This window comes from Sordaria macrospora, chromosome 2, assembly GCF_033870435.1.
Source record: "Sordaria macrospora chromosome 2, complete sequence".
Taxonomy (NCBI): domain Eukaryota; kingdom Fungi; phylum Ascomycota; class Sordariomycetes; order Sordariales; family Sordariaceae; genus Sordaria; species Sordaria macrospora.
This window is the reverse complement of record NC_089372.1, coordinates 4,422,338-4,448,301: the sequence shown is the minus strand read 5'-3', so window position 1 is coordinate 4,448,301 and position 25,964 is coordinate 4,422,338. Positions and strand designations below refer to the sequence as shown.

General features: G+C 51.1%; 7 protein-coding genes across 7 annotated transcripts; 5 read left to right on the top strand and 2 right to left on the bottom strand.

Moving 5' to 3' along the window:
* Positions 1-855: 855 nt before the first annotated feature.
* Positions 856-1,680, top strand: SMAC4_03119 (uncharacterized protein; the record flags this gene model as incomplete). Its single annotated transcript, XM_003349483.1, has 1 exon — positions 856-1,680. One exon carries the CDS (start codon positions 856-858, stop codon positions 1,678-1,680), a length of 825 nt encoding a protein of 274 aa, XP_003349531.1.
* Positions 1,681-3,986: 2,306 nt separating this feature from the next.
* On the bottom strand, positions 3,987-6,386 carry SMAC4_03118 (uncharacterized protein). Its single transcript, XM_003349482.2, has 3 exons — positions 5,396-6,386; positions 5,150-5,337; positions 3,987-5,093 (listed from the first exon to the last, which is right to left on the bottom strand). The coding sequence occupies exons 1-3, from the start codon at positions 5,627-5,629 to the stop codon at positions 4,565-4,567; spliced, it is 951 nt and encodes a 316-aa protein (XP_003349530.1). The 5' UTR covers positions 5,630-6,386; the 3' UTR covers positions 3,987-4,564.
* Positions 6,387-7,589: 1,203 nt separating this feature from the next.
* Positions 7,590-9,291, top strand: SMAC4_03117 (uncharacterized protein). Its single transcript, XM_003349481.2, has one exon. The coding sequence runs from the start codon at positions 7,753-7,755 to the stop codon at positions 9,121-9,123; it is 1,371 nt and encodes a 456-aa protein (XP_003349529.1). The 5' UTR covers positions 7,590-7,752; the 3' UTR covers positions 9,124-9,291.
* A 301-nt stretch (positions 9,292-9,592) lies between these two features.
* On the top strand, positions 9,593-10,971 carry SMAC4_03116 (uncharacterized protein). The gene is made up of 2 exons (XM_003349480.2): positions 9,593-9,886; positions 10,114-10,971. The coding sequence occupies exons 1-2, from the start codon at positions 9,793-9,795 to the stop codon at positions 10,269-10,271; spliced, it is 252 nt and encodes an 83-aa protein (XP_003349528.1). The 5' UTR covers positions 9,593-9,792; the 3' UTR covers positions 10,272-10,971.
* Positions 10,972-16,432: 5,461 nt separating this feature from the next.
* SMAC4_03115 (uncharacterized protein) lies at positions 16,433-16,663 on the top strand (the record flags this gene model as incomplete). Its single annotated transcript, XM_003349479.1, has 1 exon — positions 16,433-16,663. The coding sequence occupies one exon, from the start codon at positions 16,433-16,435 to the stop codon at positions 16,661-16,663; it is 231 nt and encodes a 76-aa protein (XP_003349527.1).
* A 3,125-nt stretch (positions 16,664-19,788) lies between these two features.
* Positions 19,789-22,141, bottom strand: SMAC4_03114 (uncharacterized protein). Its single transcript, XM_003349478.2, has 2 exons — positions 21,211-22,141; positions 19,789-21,148 (listed from the first exon to the last, which is right to left on the bottom strand). The coding sequence occupies exons 1-2, from the start codon at positions 21,845-21,847 to the stop codon at positions 20,691-20,693; spliced, it is 1,095 nt and encodes a 364-aa protein (XP_003349526.1). The 5' UTR covers positions 21,848-22,141; the 3' UTR covers positions 19,789-20,690.
* A 32-nt stretch (positions 22,142-22,173) lies between these two features.
* SMAC4_03113 (uncharacterized protein) lies at positions 22,174-25,744 on the top strand. The gene is made up of 4 exons (XM_003349477.2): positions 22,174-23,517; positions 23,576-23,836; positions 23,898-25,337; positions 25,397-25,744. The coding sequence occupies exons 1-4, from the start codon at positions 23,486-23,488 to the stop codon at positions 25,494-25,496; spliced, it is 1,833 nt and encodes a 610-aa protein (XP_003349525.1). The 5' UTR covers positions 22,174-23,485; the 3' UTR covers positions 25,497-25,744.
* The last annotated feature ends 220 nt before the right edge of the window (positions 25,745-25,964 follow it).

Genomic DNA, 25,964 nt, shown 5'->3' with positions numbered 1-25,964 from the left:
GTTGCAATCGTCAACACGCCTTGCAGGACCGTCAAGGACCGTCAAGTGCAATAATTCTCCGGTTCTGCCTTTTCTGGGTGCTCACCTGCTTAACCGCCCATCATGCAGTCGCATTGGTCAGTGGCATTGGTGGACCCGGCTCAACGACTTCCATTGAAGGTGACAGGCACCATCTCCATGGACACACCCTCGTCGCCCTTACCTCACAGCTTTCGTGATATCGGTTGATGCCCACATTGCCTGGAAGCATCTCCCTGGGCCCGGCCTGGTTATTGGCCTCGCGTGGGAGACGGCCAGATGCGTGGTACTTGCGCCATCACTTGTGCTATTGCACCGACAGAGCCGACAGGCTTCCATCAGATAGCAACCCCTCTCTGCCGTCACTCTATCACCGACCAGCCAAATGGCCTCCAACAAGGCGGCCATGGTCTCTTGTCGAATGCATGCCGAGCGTTGTGGACCGGGGTTTATTCTTAGGTGACCCCCCTCTTCATGATATGTTCATATAAGGCTCAGTTTCCTCCCTCTCTTTCCATTCCTCTTTCTTCTTTTTCCTTTCTTCAGCAAGTTCTCAACTTCCAAAAGCCAGTTGTGTTTTCCCCCCCTCCCCCCTTTCTTTCCCCTTTCCCATCGCAGAGCTGTGCTTTGTCGATTAATTCACTTTCACTAATTCACCAAAAAATCAAATCACGGTAGCTTGCTGGTCTCGCTATCCCCCAAATTCACAACTCACATCCCCCCTAAAGCACTAACTGGTTTTTGCTTGCTCGACTCGCCGTCTTACGCGCCAATTTGCATTCTTCTCAAGATTCGTTTTTAAGTTTTATTTCCAGCATTACCCCTTAATCAGTCAACATGTCCGCCATTCAGCTTTCGTTCTCTCTCCGTGTTTCTTCCGGCGTCAAGACCGTCCATCTTCTTGGTTCCTGGGACAACTACGCCGGCCAGCTCCCCCTCTCCAAGGACAAGACCTCGTCCAAGTCCGGCTCGTGGAAGGGCACCTTCCGCTTCCAGCCCGCTCTTGTCCAGCCCGGTCAGCGCTACTGGTACTACTACATCATCGATGGCTACCACGTCTCCCACAACCCCTCCGAGGAGTCCACTGTTGAGCCCACCACCGGCCGCTCCCTGAACATCCTCGACGTTCCCAAGTCTTCTTCCTCCTCCAAGAGCTCCTCCCGCCACTCCCGCGACTCCGTCAAGTCCTCCAAGCGCGAGTCCCTCTCCGTCGACATCCCCAAGGGTCGCCCTCTCTCCGTGTCCCAGATCAAGGCTCCCAAGCCCATGTCTCCCCACGCCACCCGCCACATCCTCGATGCCGACTACAACATCGACGAGCTCTCCAGCCGCTTTGCCACCACTGGCATCTACGACGAGTACGATGAGGACGTCATCACCGACTTCGACATGCGCTCCTCCCCCGTCTCCTCCACCGGCTCTTCCGTCAGCTACCGCTCCGACAGCTCCAGCCCCAGCTCTACCCTCTCCGGTTACTCCACTCCCGCTTCCGACTGCTCCAGCTGCATCTGCGAGCGCTACGGCATCACCCGCAAGGGCGAGCGCGTCCGTCTCGACTGCGGTGGCTCCCGCTGCGGCTACGAGGACTCCTGCTCCTCCGAGGATGAGGAGAACTACGTTGAGCGCAGCTCTCGCCGCAACGGCATCGTCGTCCGTGCTTAAGTGGCTTCGCCCCTGCCTCGGGTGAGGAAATTTTGAAGAAGACTCCATCTCCGACTTTTGGAAGGGAACTCAAGTTAGGAACGTTTGTGTGTTGTGTGCAGCCCTCGGCCTTATTAGTGCCATTAATTTGCCACCCACCGTCCCATACTCCCAATCCGGTCAACCAAGAAGACATATCGACGTCCCAGTCTCGATTCCACAGCTTCAGATGTTTGCGCCTAGTTCGCCATCTCGTCGCTCGGAATTCGATGAGAGATTAAAACGGCCCGATCACGCTCACTTTCAGTTGTTGAATAGCGACCGCAGCGAGAAAAAAAGTGTCAGGCGACTCACTCTCCCAAAGTGACTGAAGTATGTTGAAGAAAGGTTTAATGTCCCCTTGCGCGCAAGCCCAACTGGCTGGTCCCTCGGGTTCGCGTCGAGGTACACACCTCATTCATCATTACATCTTTCACTTGTCGCTTAGACACTTTTTTTTCTTCTGCCCATCTGCTTTCCCACTATTGTGGTTAATGCTGCGGCCCCTCAGTTCTCCACTGCTTGCTTGTCAAGTATGTGTGTGTCCTGTGAAGTCGAAAAAAGAACTTTTTCTTGAGATGTATTTTTGCGTGTTTTACTCAACACCCAAACTTTTTTTGTCCAGCCTCGGAGTACTTGGCCCCCACTGGTTGGTGGTCAAGTCCAGCTCTCGAGATATAATATTTCACCCCTTTTGTCAATTTGTTTGGCACTTCTCCTTGTTTCTTTGGAAGAGCAAAAGCCTACACTTTTTTTTTGTCAACCTTGTGGCACTTGAACCGGACTCTGGAAGGTTCAAGACTGGCTACTACTCAGCTTTTTGTATGACTTATGAAGATCATGAAAACCCATAAAAAAAGGAGGAATTAGGATTGGACATGGTGGACGGAAGAAAACCGGCAGACAATTATTGGAAAAAGCATAAATTGCTGCAGAGGCCGGATTAGGATAGATACCGCTTTGAAATCTATGCCTTGGTTATTGATGGTCATAATTTTCTCCTCGTGACTCTTGACTGTGACTCTATGTTAATATCCACCTCATCTTCTAGAACCACATCCCCCCCTCACGCTCTCTCGCTCCGCCCGGCTCGCTGTTTTATAACGAAGTCTGACCGGAAACCCCTACGTGGCAACATGCACACTCAGTTGCATGTGTGGCGGTGACGGCGGCGGCGGCGAAATTGCCAACCTGACCGCCGCCATTTTGTTGAAATGTCCAGTACCTAGATAACCAACCCAAACCTCTTTCATCGGATACCATGACAGTGATGTAATGTGTAGCTGGGGATATGATGCGTGAATACATCGACAGACCAAGCAAGCTGTGCAGCAAGCCCGTCACTGGCAATCATCTAGTAGTCAGTGCGAAATTTCAGGGGAAGAAAACAGACCGGTATACTTCTCCTAGCTCCATGATACGCGATAGATGACATTACACAAGGGAGGTCCAGCCCTAGTAAAGTTGTAGGAGACTTGTTAAGAAGAGAGGAGTGAGGAAAAAGATGGGAAGAGAAGTGATAAGAGAAGTAAGGGGAAAATAAAAGAAAGGGGCGAGGAGAAGAGAAGTAGAGAAGGGCGAAGAGAGAAGAGAGGTGAATAAGGGCGGAGAGAGAAAAGGAGTAAGGAAAAAGGAGTGAAGAGAGGGGTGGGAAAGAAAGTGAAGTAAGATGAAAGAGAAGATGGATGTAAAGAGGGGAGTGAGAAGAGGTATTAGAGGAATAAGGAAAGATAGAAGTGAAAAGGGGTCAAAGGAGAGATAAAGAAAGGATAGCAAGATTGAGTATAACAAGTGTAAAGAGACATGGGAAAGGCAACACGGAATATAAACTGAAGAGCTGGGAATGGATAAAGCCAACCACCCATAGGCTCTTTTCAAGACACCGTCAATTCACTCAGTCATTCCTAGTACCCCTGATGCTTCTGTTCGCACAGAGAAACGTAGAGAATCAGAATCAAAAAAAGATTAGTCACGTCTGACTTTACATCCAAGTATCATTCAATGACAGAACCCCGTGCATTGCAAATTAACTGACATACGTTAACCCGCAACTACCTCGGAGTCATCCATTATCACCGACAAAGAATGTAGAGAGTGACTCAATCGTCAGGAATTCGGAATACCCAACATCCGATAACAACGGCAGTGTCGGCCCATTCCGGGTGCCATCGTCATATCGCCGCGTAACGGATGTTCTTTATTTCCGCTTGTCTCTCGGTAACGACCGGGCCCACCCGGTCGCTTGGGTCGCTTAAATTTGGTGTTCATTTCCTTTTCAATTATTTTGGCTGGTAGAGAGGCCTCTATACGCGAAGAAGCGAAATGGAAGAGCGAGTGAGCGAGCGGCGAGCGGGCAAGGTTGTTTGCAGTTTTGTGAGGGAAATGTGGTAGACGAGTGTAGTGTACTTATGGTATGGTGTGGTCTAGTGGTGTAATGCTGATACTTGGTAATTGTTCTATTGACTAAAATGCTTCAATGCTATGGCTACCTACTCGCGGTGTCATACAGGTTCGTGTTGTATGTGCGTAGGTACCATTGACTCTAGTGTCCCCATTCCTCCAGCCAGTCTATGTTGTAACTGTATGTCATGTCCCCTTGTTTTCCATGGAAGGGCGAGTCTGTGAAGGGAGATATATCCAAGAACTCCCGTGAATGCAAATGCCATCATGGCTGTAAGTCAGAGAAACCCGACTTGGCCTGTTTGTGTATCCCAACCGACAGACTGGTGTTGAGAAACGACGCTGTTTGTGTAAAAAGCAAAACCCCCCTCCAACGCCATGCAAGTAAAAACGAAATTCAAAAACTCAACCCATCCATTCCCTTTCCCTTCCTAACCGACCCTGCGGGCGAACTCCACTCCGAGCTCTAGCCGGCGTGGATGATCCTCCCATCGGGCCTGATCAGCCTCCTCCCGCTCTTCAGATCCCGCTTGCTCGCACAGCAGCATCCCATGCCGCTGTGCACCGCGAAACTCCACATGGTGAAGCCTGTGGCGATCCACATGAAGACAAACATGTACGTGCCGACCTCAGCGTGGATATTGAGGTCCGACTGCGCTTCGGCCGCGTACTTGAAAGCGTAGCTGATGACAGTGCCGATGATCGAGGCGGCCAGGGTCAGGATCATGGAGGCGAACGAGAAGAGGGAGAGCGGGAGGGACCACCACCGCGACTTGACGGGGAGGATTGGAGAGACGAAGATGAGGACAAAGTTCAGCACGCAGGCGGTCAGGAAAAAGCCAAACATGATCTGCGAGGTAATGCGCAGGACCGAGAGGATGGTAATAATAGCGGCGGGGATCGCGACGGTGGCGCCCGAGAGAAGCTCGTTCATAATGACTTCGACTGGGTTGAACCAGTAGAGTGTTTCGGGCTCGGAGCAGTAGGTTATTCCCCTATTATGTGTTAGCATGCGAAGTCAGTGAAAAGGGAAGGGGAAAGGGTGACTAACTCGGATTGGTATCCCTCGCAAAAGTTCCACAGACCAACTTGATAAAAGTCATGGAGTCCTATACTTTGAGCGATACTGTTGATCAACTGCGCATTTGGGACCGATGCCGGAATGATGTCGGCCAGGTTGAGCTTGTAGAAGTAAGTACTGCGAAGCACGGGCTTGTCGGACGTGTTGCCAACGAGAATCTGTAGGACTGGTCAGCTATATGAAACATGAATGGGCACATGTTTCTAGTCAACATACCAGTATCAGGAACACCCAAGACACCAGGTACCCAAAGGATGCACTGTAGGCGAAGAATCGTCGTAGCCTCGTTGCTCGCTTGATTTGTTCATCACTAGGACTCCCTTCCTCTCCTTGAAGTGTCTGTTCCGAGCTTGCTGGTCGTGTTGGTGGCTGGGATGTGTATCGTTCCTTGGTTGTCTCGTCGTCCGAGCTGTTCCTCTTTCGGAGGTTCAGCAGTGATTTAAGGGCCATTGTTCTGAAAGTGTGCTGTTTCGGATCCCAAGGATTTGAAGAGTAGTAGTGGTGATGGCCTTAGGTGCGCAAGTGCACCTTCTTTCTCGTCAAACTTCGGTTAAGGAGAAGAGACTGGCGCTTTCAGAGAGTGTTGTCCCAAGTTTATCTGAAGTGGTGGTGCTGCTGGTGGAGGTTGAAGTTTAGGGGACTTTTGAGCCCTAGGGGTCCCGGAGTGGGCGAGAGTGATGACGACGGGGCTTTGTTCCGGTCAACGGAGGGGATTGCAACACCAAGTCGAAAGCCTGAAGGTCGGGCTTCGCAAGAAGAGAATGATAGAAGCGGCAGATGACGGATCACGGCAAGAGAAAGAGCAGAATTTGATAATAACAGGCTGGGGATCGACCGGTTGTAGATTGATGAGGTGATGTCGTTATCAAAAAGCAGGCTTGTTCAGGTTGCGATCGCTACAGCCACCGACTGCTTGGCAGATTGGTTTTCTTGGGACGTCGTCTGGTGGAGGATGGAGCAGCGCAATCGACCCTTGGCCAGGGAATGGGCAGTGAGTGGTTGGGTGGTGGTTGGGGGTCTGTGCTGTTGATCAATCGACAAACGTGCAGTGGACGACAATCAGGATGCGCTTGTCTTTGCAGTTCTGGGCAAATCGTCAAGGAAGAAGGAGCGAGAGACAGAAGATCTATCATCAGTCAGCATCCAGAAAGGGGAATGTGTTTGGTATCTCGGCCAGTTTCTGTGCACCCGGCGCTGCAATTGGCTCGCGTGCCTTTTGCACCGTCGGCGGTCAGGAACCTGAACAAGTGAGTCTTTCAGCGGCAATCCACAGCCATAAGCCCAAAAGTGGACAGTGGAGAGAATCCACCAAAGCACTCCTGACCGACGGGGGTTTTTCTCTTGTGAAACCCCCGGCGTTGAAGAGTTTCATTCGGTTGTGGTTTGGGCTTCGGTTGCCAACTTTATTCAGAGTTCTCCATTTGCAGCGTGTGTTCCTACTCGCGGCTAATAGGCGCTCTCATCCTAACCAGACCCTAGAGTCTCTTAGACGCCAACAACCGCCTTGCAAGGCCTGGCTGGACACACAATAGGAATTCTTCCATTCATCCCAGTTAACCATTTCAGGCTTCCAACAATGTCTCTATGATATCCATCGTATTGTCAAAAACCCACCTCTGTTGAGGTTTTCAACAGGTCGGTTCTAGAGCACTGCCCATGTGGAGATGATACCCTTCATTCAGGAGTCCCGTCCGAGGGGCCCCCCCCTGAGGGGTTAAGAGGGGCTGTAAGTTCGTGCCCAAGATGGGAAAGCGGCGATCGTATTTTATCTTGGCAGCGATGTCGTTGTCACCAAGAACTGCACGGCAGTGAAGGAGGCTTGCAAGTAAGTGCGACGTCATACCAGAAAAGAAAGAAAAAAATGCAAGCTGCAACACCAAGGCATTTGGTGCTGTCAAGACTGCATCGGGTTCAGATGACATGTTTCAAAACACCATTGTCAACATCGTGAGTTCCCAATTGGTGATTTCCTCAACCCAAGACCCGATCCAAGCTCAGGCCAAGGTCTTGATTTTGACTGTTGACGATGACCAGGCACTTCTGATCGGATGCCAGGGTCGTGGCTGCTGAAAACCTACAATCCAGGGCGCTGGATGGAGTGATGCGGCAGTGCTTCTTGGCGCAAGTCGGCTCTGGCTTCAGCGGCTCCACGCATGGACCGTGCCAAGCTTGACTTTTCCTTCCAGACGGGGGTCGTAGGGGGTCGGGACTTGGAGCGCCATTCACTGCGAAGTGGTGCGAACAGCATCCCGTCCAGACGCGCCCCATCACTTTCACTTGGCTCACAGTTAATTCAGTTGGCAGACGTATCTGGCCAATGATCAACCCCAAGCTTCAAGTTTGGAGGTGATGAACTTGTTGTTTGATTCTAGTCGTCATCTGTTTTTATCCTCTCGTTAACCCCAACCAAACCTTAACCCATCCCTCGGTCTCCCTGTCTAACATTTGATGTTCTCCTAGGACGGGATTCCCGGCTTCCTTTCCACTCCCTCCTACAACTTGTGCTAGTATTTGGATATTTACCCTAGAGCACACTTCAGATCAGCCCTGCTTGGGTGGACACACCGTTCACGATGACTTCCCTTACAAGGCGTCTAGGCTGCCTGCTCGGGGTGCTTTCCTTGGGCACTAGCCTAGCCCATGGCCAGTCCATATCCACCGTCAACGGCGAGGAGGTGACCATGTTGACGGGCACAAAGACACAACACTCGACCACATCGATACCAACAAACCTATATCAAACCTATACCACGCGCATCACGCTTGGAACGACCACAGGCGCTGAATCAACCATCATCGCTTCGGTTTCAGGAAACGGCACCGATGTCGCCCTCACTTCCTCATCCGCTTCCGAGACTTCCAGCGCAACGCTGAGTTACCTGACGGGCACCAACTCGCACTCGACATCGACCTCCAACACGACTGCGTCGAGCACAGAGTCTCCGAAGCCCGTACCGACCAACACACGGCCGTGCAACAACTATCCCGAATTCTGCGGCCGCAAGTACAGCAACATTACCGAAGTCGGTTGCCACAACAGCCCCTTCGTCAGGGCGAATTCCGCTGCTGCCAACCAACAGCTCGGCGTCGTCGATCAGCTCAACGATGGCGTCCGTTTCCTCCAAGCCCAGATTCAGTTCCCTACCAACGATTCGGTGCCTCACTTCTGCCACACCACCTGCGACCTCTTCGATGCCGGTCCCATCACCGAATGGCTCACTACCGTCAAGGACTGGGTTGTGGCCCACCCTTATGACGTCGTGACCATTTTGCTTGGCAACGGCAACTACTCGACACCGGATTTCTACGTCCCCCATATCGAGAAGACGGGCATCCTCCGCTATGTCTTCACCCCGCCTGTTGTTCCCATGGCACTCGACGACTGGCCGACACTGTCGCACATGATCCTGACTGGTCAGCGCGTCGTCATGTTCATGGACTACATGGCCAACCAGACAGCCTATCCGTGGCTTCTGGACCAGTTCAGCCAGATGTGGGAGACTCCGTTCGATCCGGTCGACCAAAACTTTCCGTGTGTCGTCCAGCGACCGCCCGACCTGCCCGCCGACCAGGCCAAGAACAGGCTGTATCTGATGAACCACAACCTGAACGGGGAGGCTAACCTGCTCGGAAACGTCCTCAACGTGCCAGACCTAAGTCGGATCAACGTGACGAACGCCGCCGAGGGCTTTGGAAGTCTGGGACTGTCAGCAAATAACTGTCGATCGGATTGGGGCCGGGCGCCAAACGTGCTCAACGTGGACTACTACAATATGGGAGAGTACCCCGGTAGCGTGTTCGAGGCGGCGGCGAGAGTCAACAATGTGACGTACAACAGGAAGTGTTGCGGCGAGGAGGCCAGCTCGGCTGGCAGGATCGAGGCCATGCTGAAGGTGCCTTTGACTCTGGGTTTGATGTGGGCTGCTTTCTGGACACTGGTTTAAGCACTACGTTCTGATCACATGTATTGGTGGCTGCTTTTCTCCTGTTTTCGTATTCACATCTGGCCTGTACCGGATGTGTATAGCATTTGTATGGCGTTTTGGTTCTGGTCAGGGGAAGATAGTAGAAGTCTGGTAATAGAATTAGCTCTTATGAATATATCGTTAATCAACCTCTATCCCTCAAACACCTCTTTCGATATCTTGGAGCTTGATCTGCCAATGCCAGACCGGTCCGTCGACAAGTCTAGCCCTTTCAACTACGTCGCGGAGTCGGAATGACGTCTGCGGGGAAAGCATCACACAAAGCCTCAAACCTCAGAAAGTGCCAGCCAAACCCCTGCCGCGTGCATCCCGTTTCAGTTTAGCGGCGACATCGGGCGACGTGAGCCGAACCGAGGTACAATCGGCTTCCCCACGTCCACGCGACACTTGCGACGACTCAGCACCACTCGGCGTCTGTCAATTAACAATTCATCAACTTTCCCCCGCAACCTTGTTGTCCTTCTCTCCACATCTTCTTTGACACTCACTTCGACCCGTCGTCTACCGCGCTTACATATACGCGACTACTCCTCATCCCATCTTTCACATCCTCGTTGTTGTGTCAACAGTCGCACATCACCCAAGGATCTATCTACCTTTACACAAACCAAACCTTCAAAAGTCAAGATGTCTCAGACCTTCACCAAGAGCCAGGTGGCCGAGCACAAGGACGATAAGTCCATGTACATCATCATTGACGATGGTGTTTACGATATCACCAGTACGTTTACTTGATTTTCTTCTGGTCTCATCTTCTCGCTCTTTCTCTCTCTCGTATCTCCTACTCCTCTTCCTCCCTTCACCCTCTCTCCCTTGCTTTCCCTTCTCGGCGCAATCATACACAGCAAGCCACTCTCACCCAAACCCAACATAACAAGCCAAATCACGAAGCCAAGATATATGAACAAAGAAAAGAAACAAGTTACTGACCTTGGCCCTCAAAAATAGACTTCCTCGACGACCACCCCGGCGGCGCCAAGATCCTCAAGCGCATGGCCGGCAAGGACGCCACCAAGTCCTTCTGGAAGTACCACGGCAAGAGCGTGCTGGAGAAGTACGGCACCAAGCTCAAGGTCGGCACCCTTGCTGAGGCTGCTAAGCTATAAGCATATCTGTCCTTCGAGTTAGAGAGACGTGTTGGTTGGTGTCGAGTCAAGAAAGGTGAAGAAGGGATGGATGGGTATGGGTATGGGTCGAGGACGGGGAGTCGGGAGTCGGGACCGGAACCAGGAAAATTGACACCCGGAATCGACGAGGCCCCGAAAAGGGTCGACACAAGCAAAGAGGAAGAGGACGAGGGCGAGGAAGTTAAAGCAGTGCGCAAACTTCTTCCGGGCATTTTCATCTCACAACTGAAGCGCAACCCGCGATGTCACAAACCACAACTCGCCCCGTCCCATCCCCTTTCACCGTCTCAGAGTTGGCTGGTCTGCTCAGGGCCGATTAGTTTCAGTTTCAGGACATCTCGACAGAGGCGCAAGCCTGCTTCGAGAGGAGGCGAAACGAATGATAGGCGAAGGACGGAAGTACAGGATATAGGAAAACAGGCCTAGAGAGGGACGGCGAGGCCCGACAGCAGCGAGCAGCGAGCAGCGGGCACTGATATACCCAGAATCTTGTAAAGCGAAATGGGATTTTTTTGAACAACCCAACCGTGAAGTTCACGAGGATCTTGTTGATGTTTGTATTAAATGGTTCGGTACCTGGCATGTCGCATGTGAACATGCTGTATTTGGGTACATGTCGTTGGCGTTGGCATTGCCATTGTTGTGTATTTGTTAGAAGTCGTTCATCTTCATCACATCTACATGCGTCTATCTTCGTATATTTCAGGATCGTCCTCCGCATTTGTATCCCACTGCGCGCCACCAGGGTTCTGGAGATTCATTCTGTTGGCGGCTTTTGGTAACTGTGGAAAATAATTAGGAACGATTTGGCCTAGAACTAACCTATAGATTAGTTTCATGTTGAATTAAACTCATTATGCGACGCTTTTTCAAAGGAGCATCCTCATGATCCTTTCCGAACCCAAAATCTTCCATTCAAGCAAAATGGTCTACCTTGAGAAAAAGTCGAGAAAAGGATCCCTTAGACACCGGGTTTCTAACAGAGCGTTGTGAAAAAAAAAAAAAAAAAAAAAAAATGGATGAAAAAAAAAAGAGAGAGAAAGAAGACTACCATCAACGGTGTTTTCCTAAAGAAGAATGTTCCTTGAAAGACCTGATCCATGGATTAGTATCGATACGAAATCCCTCACTTGGCTGGAGAATTCTACAATTACTAGACCATCCCGGAGATCCTCTTTCTAAAAACCCCCGTGGCGCGCCACGGTCGGTATCTGATCCAATACATAGGTGCTTGGGACTGGAACTCCCCTCCTTTCCGTTTACCATGTCATCACGGACCTTTCTTGCTAGTTCAATGATGATCAAATCGCCCACTCTGAAGCTTTTAATTGCCGTGCTGAGAAGCGGAATCTTCCTTTCTTCCCGCTGCCATAATGCACACATGTTTCCATGGCAGACAGGGTGATCATAATTCCACATCCTTCTGGAACGCGATACTATGTACTACGGGAGATTTGCCCAAGTGTGTTTAAGATGAAGTTATCTATCATACGGCCGAGTGAGTCTCTTGGGAGATGCTCGTATCATGGAAAACTTCCAAGGTTCAAGTGCAGAAAATCCGGTCCGATCGAAACCACTTCGGACGTTGTCCTGAATTTGCGTGCAACTTTTTCACAGCCAACAGGACTAGGACTGATACTTCCAAGAAGCCCTTCTATCCTTCATCTCCATGGAATCGCATCGAGGTGTTCGTGCAAACTCAACTGATTCTTTCACCTTCCCGTGTTCCATCTTTCCACGTTAGGAAGGTAAGTCAAGGTGAATTTGGAGGTCAAGCTCACATACGGTCAAGGCTCCCTTGTCAACCATGCTTACGCGGTTGTCTTTTCCTGTTCTTCCCGACGTCTACGTTTATCTCAGGAAACAGAAACAGGCAAGGATCCCGGTGAGTGAGTAAGTGAGTGTCTCACGGTGTGTATCCCCCGACGAGTGTCTCCAGCGCAGTGCCGGTGAGTTTCACCTAGTGAAAAGTTTAGAAAGTGAAACAACCGCCGGTACAGCCAAGTTTTGTTTGAGCTTGCCTCCCTCCCTGTCAAGTTCGGTTGATTGTTCTGAGCAGTGATGACCGAAGGCGGAAAAAACCGAACCTCAACTGTTTTGGAATACTGTTGACTAGAACATCTATAGTGCTGTCGATTGTTTGCCCATTCGATCTGAGACTCCCTTTTTCGCGTGGAGATGTTCCGGGCATTGAAATCTTGGCGCGATGCGGTGCGGTACGGTGCGGCTGGTGCGGCTGGACTGGCCGGGGCCATAGTAACCAGCCGCACCGGCCGGCCAGAGCTCCAATGTGAATTCAAGGACACAAAGACACGGAAAAGAGAGCAACAGCGGTGACGCGCGTTTCGAAGGTACTTGCCTATACTTGTATTGCAGTGATACCTGTGGAGATGTAAGAGATCGTTTTCTCGCGCTGGCCCGTGTCAGCTAGTAACCTCCCGCGCTGGCGGGCGGATGGTAATTTGTTGCCCTTGGGGTTACGGGCTCGGCACACGCGGGGAGGATTTTGCGTGACGGTGATATACGAATGGAACGTGTGACAAGAAAGGGCGTACGAGTATGTGTCGGCTGGTAAGTCTGATGTATTGGCCGTTATTCGTTCTTGGAGGAGCTGTAGGTGAGTCATGATTGCTCGAGGTAGGTTGCCTTGAGCGTACCAAACTGGATAAGTTGTATGTTTGGTGTCCAGGAAAAGATCCAATGAGGCAGTTTGGACAAAGGTATAAAATCCGGACTGCCTAAAATGGGGTTTGGTTGTCACCATCACTGTTTGCCGTCAAGTTCCCTGTAAAACTTCTGCTTCCGCCAAACCTCCAGGAGATGAATTGTACCTGGTGTGAATGACGAGCAACGTCCCAGTAATTTCGGGTAAAATGTCGATGTACAAGAGAAGCCTGTATTAGATAGTCATACCACTTGGCGGCTGTAATAAGAGACAACCGGTAGTTCGACGGTGTGCTAACGTCTGGCCTGCAAAGATCGAGATCTCGTTTTCTGTCGAGTACCTGGCCATCTTCATATCTTCGTTCATTACGTAGGATGTGGTGTACATGGCAAAAGCGTCTGCACACCGCAAGTTGAAACTGGCCTCGAATCTTGAGCGCAAACAGGCACGGCGGCAAGGCAGACTGCTCTGACAGGACGATTGTCGGGCATTATTTGCTTGCTCTGCCAACTGGAAAGGGCACTTGGCCGTTCGGTCCCGTCAACACGTGTAGTCCAGGATTTGATATGACGTCTCTTTGCGCAAGACCTCAGATCCGGGCACCTAGCATAGTGCAGAAATGAAATAACATCACATCGTTTCGACATGCTTCCAAAATGCTTGGCGCCTATCCCAAGTCGGCGGAAAATCCGGGGTAATATACCTTAAAGAAAGGGAGGAAATAAACGGTAGGGTGCCGGAAAGGAGCGCCGACAGCCAAACTAGGGTTAGTGTATGGGTTACAGTAGGTCGTTGGGCGTAACGGCTGCAGGAGCCCTTCCGTGGAAAGGTCGCATGGCTTCCAGGGGAAAAGGTACCTTGAGGTGCGGTTTGATGGCACTGACGAGGTTACCTCGACACCACTACAGGCGAAGATCCGACTTCCAGAAGGTTTCTTGAAACGAAATTAGCCATGGATCAGAGCTAAAATAAGGACATGGTCAAACACCGGTGACGGTTGTGGTGGGTAAAGGGAGGATGGTGGTGTTGGGGTTAAAGGATGTCCCGATATTTGTTTCTTCGTGAAGCCCTCTGAATGACAGCCACTTGGCTATACGGAAGGGACTGTACTTGGGCCGTCCGTCGTCGCAAACATTCGGAGAGCCAAGCAGCGGGAAACGATGCTGAACTGGACGGCCACCTGGAGCGACGGCAATACGGAATAGTGCCTATACAGTCCCCCAGGGCGCATAGACAACTGCGAGACTGGCAGTGACAGCACAGACATAGAAGGATCCAGCAATTGCCTGGGGGTGTGGGACTGAAGGATTGTTGACAATGCGATAAAGGCATGGTGGGCTAAGACTGCGACCGTGGTTGGCATGCTTTTTGGTTGTTTTGCCGCCCTCGCAACAAGCAACCGATGCTTATACAGCGCCGCTCGTGCCAGACTCGGAACCAAAAATTCCTATCATTGGCATTGACCGGGACTATTCCCAGTTGTGTTGACCAGGGCACGGATCAGAAACCGCCGTGATAGGGAACCAGAGGTGGACGGCACCGTGGCACCAAATCTCTCTCTTCATGGAAAACTGGGTTCCGAAGGCAGCCATTGCGCCGTGAGACTGGTCTCTGAAAGACGGATCCAATGACAAAATGGATCTCTGCTTTTTCTGATGACTTGTGCGACCTCAAACTCTGGGCGTATTGAGCCGTGTGAGGGCACAAGTATAATTGCAGAGCTGACGGACGAGTCTTGTGTCGTTGTCGATGGAAATGATGTTGTTGAGGTTAGAGTTGTGCTGCACCCCACAAAAAGAGTTCAGGTGAACCACTGTACATGCGGTTTTACGTACCTGTCCAACAGCAGGGCAGGGCTACCGTAGCTCGCGTAGGTCCCTAAAACGATGCACGAAAAGTGGAAACACGGGAGCCCCACGGGGGTCCCCCCAACTTCGGACAGCCTGGTTGACAACACCTGCAGTTAGCTCCAACCCCATCCCCGGCTCGTCCGGTCGCGCTGAATGCTATTACCAGATTGATGCACAACTGAGTCGACTTCCTCCTGCCAACTTCTCTTTCGCATCCAGTCGCGCGCCACTTGCCAGTCCACACTTCATCCTGTTTATCTTTCTGGTCATTCATGTCATTCATGTCATTCATGCGCTGCAAATCCACGACTGATGCGTCTTGCGCGACTCCAGCGATCAACCAATGCCAACCAGACCCCGCCGTGCTCCCCCAGCTGTGGTGCCAACTGTCCGATTCAGATTACTGTCTCGTCTTTTTTGCGCCTCTGCTTCTTCTAAACTGAAGCTTCTGTTACGCACAAGCTGTTTTAGTGAGTCTGGCCGGGGTTCTTGCCCCGGGACCGGGACCGTGCTGTCAGGATCCAAGATGAATCAATCCATGATGGGCTCAACCAGGGACGGCCTGTTCGGCCGGTGAATATCGACATCCCTTTCCTGATGCTGGTACCGTACATTATATACATCTACCTACCTGTACCTTACCTACCCTTGGCTTGTCACTGCGCGGCCAGCATTCCTTTCAGCCTGCCACTGACTGAGCTCGCCATCGATCTCATCGCCCATCGGTCAAGCACCAAAGCTGGGTAGGTATTCATTCACCTTGTGCATGCCACCACCAGTTTCTATCTACCATTCATTCATGGACATTGTCCCGCAGGGAGGAGTGTTCAAAGTGCCCGAAAAGGCCCGTATCAAGGTGGACCAGCATGGTTTGCTTTTTCCCCATGTCAACTCCCGTGCACGTCTCTTGGACCGGTCCGTTTCGTCCATTTGCCGTTGAAGAACCTTTGTTATTGCGGCCATTCATGCCGCCCCAGCTAATAAGAGATAAGACACATTTCGGATGTCAGAGTGCCAAATTGTTTGTGGTGACTTCCTAACAAGTAACCCTCCCGTCCTTCCCCAGATTTGCTCTCCCCCAGACCCCAGTCCAGTCCAGTCCCCACTGCCCTACCTGACCGTTCCCGTCTCTCCTTCCCTCCATCCATCAAACCTGCCATCTCCCCAACGGCAAGTTCCACACCCTGCTCTGGCCCGGACCCGAACTGGTCCATAAAAGAATTTTGTTGGTCTCAACTTTCTCCCTTCGAACTTCCCCTCTCTCCCCATTCACGGCACCGACCACTTGGAAAGACCACATCGTTTGCTTGTCGGACTCTCCGTACTACAATCATCATAAAACAAGCCACGAATCTCGCCCAACTCGACAATCTCGGACCAGACTACCGCCATCAGACACAGGCCACACTAGACTCGTCTCGACTTTTCGTCTATCCTCGACTTGTTCAGTTATTTAAACCCGGCTTGCGCTCCATCACCTTGCCGTTCTCGAGACATATCTTGCCAGACACCCTCAGCATAACCAAAACTTCTACAAGTACAAAGCTTGAGCGTTAGCGTAAGCTTCCCTTTGACTGCCTCTTTCACCCAGATCACTTGCTAACTCCGGTCAGACTTCTTTCACAATGCCTTCCCAAATCGCACAGCCTACACCCATCTCGGTTCCTCGCCCGAACCTCGGCGTCATGACCTCGCAAGACCTTTTCGCCAGTGTCAACGCTTCCTTCAGCAAGAACAGCCAGCCGTCAACACCCAGTCACACCATCCAAGAGCATGACTACTCGGTGCCAGCTCCTCCTCCTCCAAGCCCCGTTAGCTTCCGGGATCACCATTGGCCATCAACCGTTCGCCGTTAAGTCAGTTCCGGCTGTTCTTTTCTTGGTTCGCCGGTCGAGCACCAGAGCTTGTCTCCTTGTAAGGGAGGCCGCATAAGCCATAATCAGGCGGCTCTTGTACACATACATTGTATCACTTTATCACCGTCTTCGTCGCACCAGCAAGCAAGCATTCTTATTTCGTCAAGATCGAAAGCTTCTCAGCGAGAGAACCTTTGTTGTCTTTTTCTTTTTTCCTCGGTACATGGGCAACACAAAAATCACTTGGAGTCACGGCGGGGAAGTAATGGAGTAATGGGAATGGGCGCGCATAAAAATGGTTGGGGAAAGGCCTTGGTCGTCTTTGGTTCTTCGGTTACGAAACATCCTTATTACATCACACACAAAAACTCTCGCGAGGATAATAGTCCTTCATGGCGGACAAATACAAGCTGTGCTTTAGTCTAATGCTACAAAACGTACCTCAGGTCGACTTCTTCAGCCCAATACGACTCCCTGTGACATGATGCTTTGGTTTCTCAGGCAACGAAGATTAACCCGTCACTCAGATATGACGCCAGAACCATAGGGTGATCGTCTTTTCTGTTCTCTTCGGTCCTCAGCAAAAGCTCTGCAATGCTGCATCAGAACTGACTGATCGTTTCCACAGTTGTCGTCACTAACAACATTATTGGACAGCTAAGACCAACTACATCAGCATGCCCCCAATGACATACCAAAGAGCTCATGTCTCGGTTCTCAGTCGTCTAGACCAAGGACCATTTATCACAAAACCAATATCTCTGCGTCTGGCGATTGGCCTTGTGTTATCAGCACTAATAACGACTAACCATACATGTTCTATCAACTCCATCTCGCTTTGTTTTTGGGTTGCAAAACAAGGGTCCACCACTGTCATCATCACAAACATCGTCTCCAAAAACGATTGGTCTGTTGCTATAAACATTAGAAAAACCACAAACTTTAGTTTCCACCCGCTGAACAAAAGCAAATAATCAGAAACATCCAAACTGCCGAACAGCCTCACTTCCCGCTTCACCAAGCAGATCGATTCGCGATTCGCGTACTTTACGCAATCTTGCTCACAATACGAGCACATGTGGACCTTGCTCTCGGAGAAATCAGGAAAGTCTCGAAACAAGCAGATAGAGCAGATCAGTTCGAGACCTGTCGTCTAATCGTCCACTTGTTCGCTACATTTTCCAAATATAGCTATGGATCCCCCGAACGGCCCGGTCGGTACGTTAATAAGTGTAGGCGGTGGATTCCAATGGGTGGCAAATAAATCCGGGGATCCAATGTTGTTTGGGCCGTCGTCGTTACCTTAGGTAACAACCCCCACAAAGCTAAGCTGCCCAGGCGCCGCCCTAAAAGGGGACCCAGGTGGTCCCCTAAAAATCCACTTTCTGCAGCTGTCAACACATGCACTCCACGTTCATGTCAGGGCATGTACTGCTACGCTACTGCAACCCCCCCCTGGGATGGGACGGAGACCGCGGGAGCTGGACGCCGGGCCCGGCGGTGCACTTCCAAACTTACTCCACTTCGGCCTTTCTTCCACGGATATTATACGGGTCTCCGGGTGTGTCGTCTGGACTTCCGTGAGCCAACCAGTTCGGATGGCCGACGGACGGACGAACTCCGAACGGAAGGGCTTGCGGGGATGGGACCTCGAGATAATTCTCGGTAAGACGAGAACGAACGGACGGACGGGATGGGATCCGCGCGTCCGTAGTATGGATTGGTGATGGAGGAAGTGAAACTGGGGTTGGTTTTGGACATAACGTTATACATCACAAGCTTCGGTCATAGGAGAGATCTGTGATAATGATGATGATGATGATGATGATGATGATGACGGGATATACAACTGGGAAAACATGCCTCTACCTAGAGGTAGCTGACTTAATGGGATATCCAACCCGAGTATGACCATATAAGGTACAGACATGTCAGTCCAGGCCTCTTCTTCTCTTTGTTCGTGATCCAATCGGCCCTGACATGTGTCTAGGACAGTCATTAGGGAAGTAGGTCTCTTTGCCTCAACCGCCACCTTACTTTACCATAGTTGGTGATGGTGACACAACGCAAAAGAAGGCACAGGTTCAACCTCCAACGTCAACTCTGATTCAAAGACATGAGGGAGGGAGCAAAACATCCGGACAAGACAAGGCACGCCTCCAGATCTCAGGACTGGATAACCTCCCACGAAACCAAAAGAAGAAGAAAAGCCACAACAATATCCATGAAAATTCCAGAAGCCTGCCACTTCACTTCTACGCCCACAAGCAGATACCTCTAGTCATCATGCGCCTCTATCTCGATCTGTAGGTTGCAACAATATCATTGAAGCCATTCAACCCGTTTAGCCCTCCACTTTAGGTACCTACCTACTTACTTTATCCTGCTTACTCCGGCGTCGCTTCTGAAAAGATGGTACCAATAGGTATAGAAGCGTCATTTACATGACCTTGAACAAGGCATGTCGTGTAACTTCTTTATTCTACAGTACCCCATGGCACGATGGTATCACAAACTCAGGCACCAACCGCGCACCAATATGAACCGGACGTGTGCTCTCACCTTGAAACACTTTATTACCTACCTACCGGCGCCATACAGGCATACAGGCTCTCTCAGCCGTCGGTCGACACGTCGTCAACCAACACGAGAAACAAAAGTGATTCAAATTCAAGAAAAGATGTGTGTGTGTACCACTACTGTATGGTAGAAGTTGCAAGCCGAGAGGGAGGGAAACCCAAAAGTGAACTTGGGGTACACATCAGTGGTTAGAATGGTCAGAGTCAGGGTAAGTCCTGGGAACTGGAGCTGTACCCGACCCGACCAACGCAAGTCACTCACTGTTTTGGAGTTGAATATGTATTGGAGAGAAGTCGGTGTTGGTGTTACACGGCGGCGATGGAAGAAGGGCTTTGGAAGGGGTATGGAAGCGTTGAGGGAGCTTGGTCAAAGTGGAATGGACATCTATCAGGCATTTCGATATCCCCTTTCGAGATGAACTGGCTTGAGTCTTGAGAGGACTGGTTTTCTGGTAGAGATACCTGCATAAGGTTTAAGAAAGCTAAGCTGGCGTTACACAGTGGGATCGAAAGGGTATGGAAAATGTATGGAAGCATTGAAGAACATAACTAGAAGCATGGGGTGTTATTTCGCGGACACTCCTTCGTATATCTCGTCGTGGGATACGTTGGTTTGAGCGGGTCATTTGCCCGGTACTTGCATTAACAACTTGTGGGACATGGCAAGCTCAATGTCTGGCCGATGGTCATGGTAAGAGTGGTAGGCATCAGAGAAGAACACCGGAGGTAACTCGGATCTAAGAATTTCTGATGTCCTACTTGAACTTCGTTACCTTTGGTTCGCTTACTTTTGAGTTGGACCGCTTGACCATATGTCCCATTGGGAGGTGTCGAAAGATGGGGTGAAAGAGTTAGTATATAAACTTGTGGACTAGGAGCTGGTGGGAGCCTGGCGGTAGGTTGCCGGGCGGCCGGGCATTGGAGTATGTGTAGAAAGGAAGGAGCAGAAACAATGGTAACCGGCTTAAAGTCTCATGTCTCTGTCTCGCTGTAAACACTCGTCTTTGACAGAAAGTTGAAGCGTTTTTTCCAACCAACATTAAGCCTGCTCTTGAATTTCAATTGCCGTGACTCTGACCTCAGTAGCGGCACTCATCCTCGTGATATAGTGGCTTCGGTGGTATGCAAAACTTTCCTCTGGCTTTGACATTGGCGGAATCCTCCGAATCTCTGCCGTATAGGGAGCTCCGGTTTCCCACGCCTGTTTTCATCTGATCCGGCTCGCAGTCTTTGGTTGTCAGAAAGCAAAATTGTAGTTGAGGTTCGATGTGACATCAAAGGGGCTCTGCGTCTGAACATGGATTGTATCTAACATGTCTATATCTGAAAGACAATCCTTGTTTTGGGTCACAAACTCCGCTGCTTTGGCAGGATAGCTTTCGTCATATGTAGTCAGGAAATTCGTTTTGAGCAAAGAGAAAAAAGCAAATTCTCTATTGCGGGCAGGACTAATTCTCTTCTTGAATGGGAGCGTCCCTTGTCAGGTCTACGACCTTGTAGATGGGACGACTACCAAGCTTGTACGCTTCCCTCGCTGTTTCCGCCCAAAGCCTTGTCTGAGCCTCGGGTCCCAAGCCGGCCATATGGCACGTCATCTCCACCACTCTGCGCCACTTCTTCCAGGCTTCATCGCCAACACCAAGAGTGCATACCGGCCAGTCGCTTCCAAACATGATGCGTTCGGGCCCAAATGCAGCTATCACCACGGCAAGCCAGGGAAGGATAGCAGAGAGAATTTCCTCGGCCGGGCGGGCCCTGAAGGACTCGGGCATCTCGCTAAAGCAACCGCTTAGTTTCATGTAGGTACGGTCGCACTTGCTAAGAGTGAACATGGCGGTGCGCCAAGCGATGTATGAGGGATCCGTTTGTACGTTGACGATGGTTAGATCTGGCTTGCAAAGGTGGTCTGAGATGATGGCCATCGGTTAGCAATCAGCTCATGCAAGATGTCCTGGAATGAAAACTTACTGAGGATAAAGACCACCTTGTCCTCCTCATCCACGCCGTCGTGTGCACGGTCGATCATCTCTACCGCCTCCTCCAGCTGAATCCTCCCTCTTTTGTGCTGGTCCACACCCAGGTCGAACACAAACTTCTTCCTGCCAAGAAGCTTCAGGCCCTCGATAAAATCGTCATTTAGAGCTGTTCCGTTGGGCTTATCCTCCAGCAGGTAGCGGAAACCCTTCACCTTGGCCCATGTTTCAGGCCCAGCTTCCTTTTCCGCAGCAGCAAGATACTTTTCCAACTCTGCAGCACCCAACACAACCGGCGCCCATGGCACGATCCCGAGGCAATCACGGCCATCCTCAGCGGTGTGACCCTCGCCTTCTTTCGGCTGGCCGGTTACGATGCGGCGAAGCCATGCGATTTCTTGTAATGGGAAGGTCCAATCTTTGGCATTGTCGTTTTTGCGGTCGACCTCGATGAAGACGAAGCCCTGAAGATTGCCAGGCGCACCGGTGGCGGTCTGGTATTCCTGGATAGAGTGCTGTTTGGCGAGAGGGTTGTCTTCGGTGTACCATTGGTGGGTTTCTACCTCGGATTGGGGATAGAGGTGAATGTGGGAGTCGATGATGGACACGGAGACGGCGGGAGAGGAAGCCATCTTGATCAGGTCGTCGTCGGGCTTGGTGTTGGTATAGTGGCAGAATAGTTTGGCAAGGAAGTATGCTTCAGCAACAGCCCAGTTAGAGAAAGAGAGGAAGACAAGCGAACAACGTCGGAGATGGCAGTAGGGGGGAAGGACTAAAGGTCAGATGGAAGATGAAGGTCGAAGCGGTGTACCGTTATGCGGGCAAGCCAAAGTTGAACACAGTAATATGAATGGGACTCAGCTGAGACAACGGGGGAGCTCCCAATCGAGCCTTCTCCCTTATACTTTCCATCTGGTATTAGCATTGGCAGGCACGCGGTACAGTACGAGGAGAGCACCTCGATGGTCAAGTGGGGTGGGAGATGGGATCGACACCAAGCCAGGAACCACGACGAGGTGGGGTATGGCATGGTATTAGCCAGCAATAAGACGGGATAATTCACACCGAAAGATTCAAGATACGGTTCCTAAACAAGAGTGGTTACCCCCATCTCCAGCTTCTACTTCTTTGACCTCGAGTCCTTCTCCCTTTCGTCTCCCTACAGCACCGTAAGGAAGGTGCCCACTTCAGGTACAGTCGTCACATGGTGGTGTTAATAGGCAGCGAGAATGTTTCGAGTTGCAGACCTGACAGAGAAATAATGACATGTTAGTTCTAAAACTGATGAATGATGAAGTTGACGAAGGAAGTCGGCTCCAAGCTGCCCCTTGGACTTGCTGAAGTTGGAGCTCTAAGGTGGGGTTTAATGTGGAGATATGGGGTTGGTCAACTTGCCATGCCTGTCAAAATCTCTTGGCACCAACACTTCAGCACGCAGTTCCAGTTCATTCCTGCCCTGTGAAAGCGTGAACTTTTGGCCAGCGCCTGCACTCCATGACACTTTAGGTTCTTTGAAGCTTTGAGTTTGTCTGTACAGGATAGGGTACGCGGCAGGCAGAGGCGTACCCAGCAGTACACTACACTCTGTAAGGTATTGTAAGTAGTACGATACAGGTACCAAACACCCACCTAAAACGCTGTACAGTAAGGACCCCTGCAGATGCTAATTCCCCTTAATGCTAAAACCCCTTCTTTTGCTAAAGATTTGGGCTGCTCGCATTCCCTATGGTGGTAAAGACTGCTAACTGCTAATTGCAACCGCTCAAGGCCTGATTTGCAGAAGCAGGGGTCCGATTTTGGTGGGAGAGTATACTTACCCTCGTACCGGGGGGACAGCTGCCTTGGGAGGCCCACCTTTTTGGTCAATTGCCGGTCATCCAGTGGCCAGAAGGCCAAGGTGTGGTTTTGTGTACTAGCACCTTCTTTTGCAAAACCCCCCCTTTCGCAAAGATTTGGGCTGCCGGAATTATTTGCAAAAGCAGGGGTTCTTACTGTACTGGGGCGCTCCGCACGGACCGTGGATGCCTAGCAATTAAACTCTTGCCCCTCGACGCGGTGCTAAACGCGTCGCTACAACAATCCATTCCATGTTGCTGTGAATTTCCCCTCCAGACCACCATCATCACTCCATCACTCAACATCCATCCACATCTTGTTGGATCCTTCTTTACTTCTGCCCCCATTCATTGCGTCTTCGAATACGAGCCCCCACAGAAAGAAACTTCAGAAACAATTAGATCGTCCGCGGGCTTTCGCCAACACTACACAAGATGGCGGGCCAAATCACACAGGGCGCTCTAGAGTAGGTTTCTTCACGTATGCCTCCATCCTATATGGCAGACTCTGACTTGTTGCTACAGCGCCATGTTCAATGACCCCGATCGCGCCCAACAACAATTCCCCGTCCCGATCCTTCAATGTCTCCAGATCAAGACCCTCGACTCCAAGAACGGAGGCGCGGGCGCCACTGAGAGGTTCCGCATTGTACTGAGCGATCTCAAGAACTATGTCCAGTGTATGATGGCCACGCAAACAAACCATCTCGTCCACGATGGTCTATTGCAACGCGGCTGTATCGTGCGCTTGAAGCAGTATCAGGCTCAATGCCTCAAGGGCAAAAAGTACGCTGGTCTCTCCCTCTGCCAATCCAGGTTCCGCTATGATGCTGACAGTTCAACCCAGCATCCTGATTGTCCTCGATCTCGAAGTAATCCAGTCCCTCGGCTGTCCCGAAAAGATGGGCGACCCGCAGCCTCTTGGCCCCCGGGGTGCAGAACCAACGCATAACCCCAATCTCGGCAGCACCGGCTTCTACGGCGTCAAGAACGAGCAGACCCAAGACACGAAACCGCAGTTTCCGCGCCAGGCGCCTTCGCGCAACACCAGCGGCGGTCAAGGATCAAACACGATATACCCTATCGAAGGTCTCTCGCCCTTCTCGCACAAATGGACCATCAAGGCTAGAGTCACCTCCAAGTCCGATATCAAGACCTGGCACAAGCCTAGCGGCGAGGGCAAACTCTTCAGCGTCAACTTCCTCGACGAGAGCGGCGAAATTAGGGCAACTGGCTTCAACGAGCAAGTCGACCAGTTCTACGATCTGCTACAGGAGGGTCAGGTTTATTACATATCCACTCCTTGCAGGGTGCAACTTGCCAAGAAGCAGTTTTCGAACCTGCCCAACGACTACGAGCTTACCTTTGAGCGAGATACTCAGATCGAGAAGGCCGAAGACCAGACCTCAGTGCCACAGGTACGCTTCAACTTTGTCAACATTCAGGAGCTCCAGGATGTCGAGAAGGATGCAACCATCGATGTGATTGGCGTGCTTAAGGAGGTCCAAGAGGTGACCCAGATTGTGTCCAAGACCACGCAGAAGCCTTACGACAAGCGCGAGCTGACCCTCGTTGACAACACTGGGTACTCTGTACGCTGCACCATCTGGGGAAAGACGGCTACAAACTTTGATGCCCAGCCCGAATCCATTGTGGCCATGAAGGGCACAAAGGTCAGCGATTTTGGTGGGCGCAGCTTGTCGCTGCTCTCGTCCGGCACCATGGCCATCGACCCGGATATCCCAGAGGCCCACCACCTCAAGGGCTGGTATGATAGCAGCGGCAGAAACAACACCTTCGCCACGCATAACAACATGGCCACCTTGGGTGGTGCGACAGGCCGCAAAGATGACACCAAGACCATCTCACAAGTGAAGGAAGAGAACCTCGGCACAGGCGAGATGCCGGATTATTTCTCTCTCAAGGCAACGGTTGTGTACATCAAGCAGGACAACTTTGCGTATCCTGGCTGCCGCAGCGAAGGCTGTAACAGAAAGGTCACGGATATGGGCGATGGTACTTGGCGCTGCGAGAAATGCCAAGTTAACCATGATAGACCTCAGTACCGTTACATTATGAGTGTCAACGTCAACGATCACACAGGCCAACTTTGGCTTAGCTGCTTCGATGATACGGCGCGGATTATCATGGGCAAGTCGGCCGATGAGCTTATAGAGATGCGCGAGAACGACGAGACGCGGTTGGCCGCAGAGTTTGAGCAGGCCAACTGCCGCAAGTTGAACTTTAGATGCAGGGCGAAGATGGACACATTTGGCGAACAGCAGAGGTATGTATTGGAAGTTTTGTTACAATTAATGGACATTACTAACATAAGGGTGGCTGTAGGGTTCGATACCAGGTCATGAGCGCGGCGCCGCTTGATTACAAGATGGAAGGAAACAAGCTTAACGAGCTCATCAACGCTTATAGCCAAATGGGTATGTAGAGGGGAGGATGAAGTCTGTTCCCATGGTCAGGAACAAGATGAAGCATATGGTTAATGAATAAGTGTTTGTATGTTTGGGCATGTAGCTTCAACGGGTGAATGATATTGACATTATTGGCCTTTGACGGAAGATGAGCTTCACCTACATGATAGATATGGATGGTTAACGCTGTGATATGCCGATACCTAACAGAATTTTGCTAGCGTGGCAGCAAGGTCGGCATGCTCGCGGATTTGAATTGATATGATCTCAAGAGTAATGTTGGAGGTGTGACACTGGGAGACCTTGTGCAAGCTGCAAATCTTCCGCCATTTCCACGGATAACATGTTGTGATGATCAGGCACACGCTCTTGAATGGAAGAATGCCTCAATAGCTGTCCAAGATCGGGCCAAGGCCTTCCCTTGTAATTCGTACCTTTCTGCTCAATATCGCAATCCCATTTGCTCCTCCGTTATCGGCCTCCTT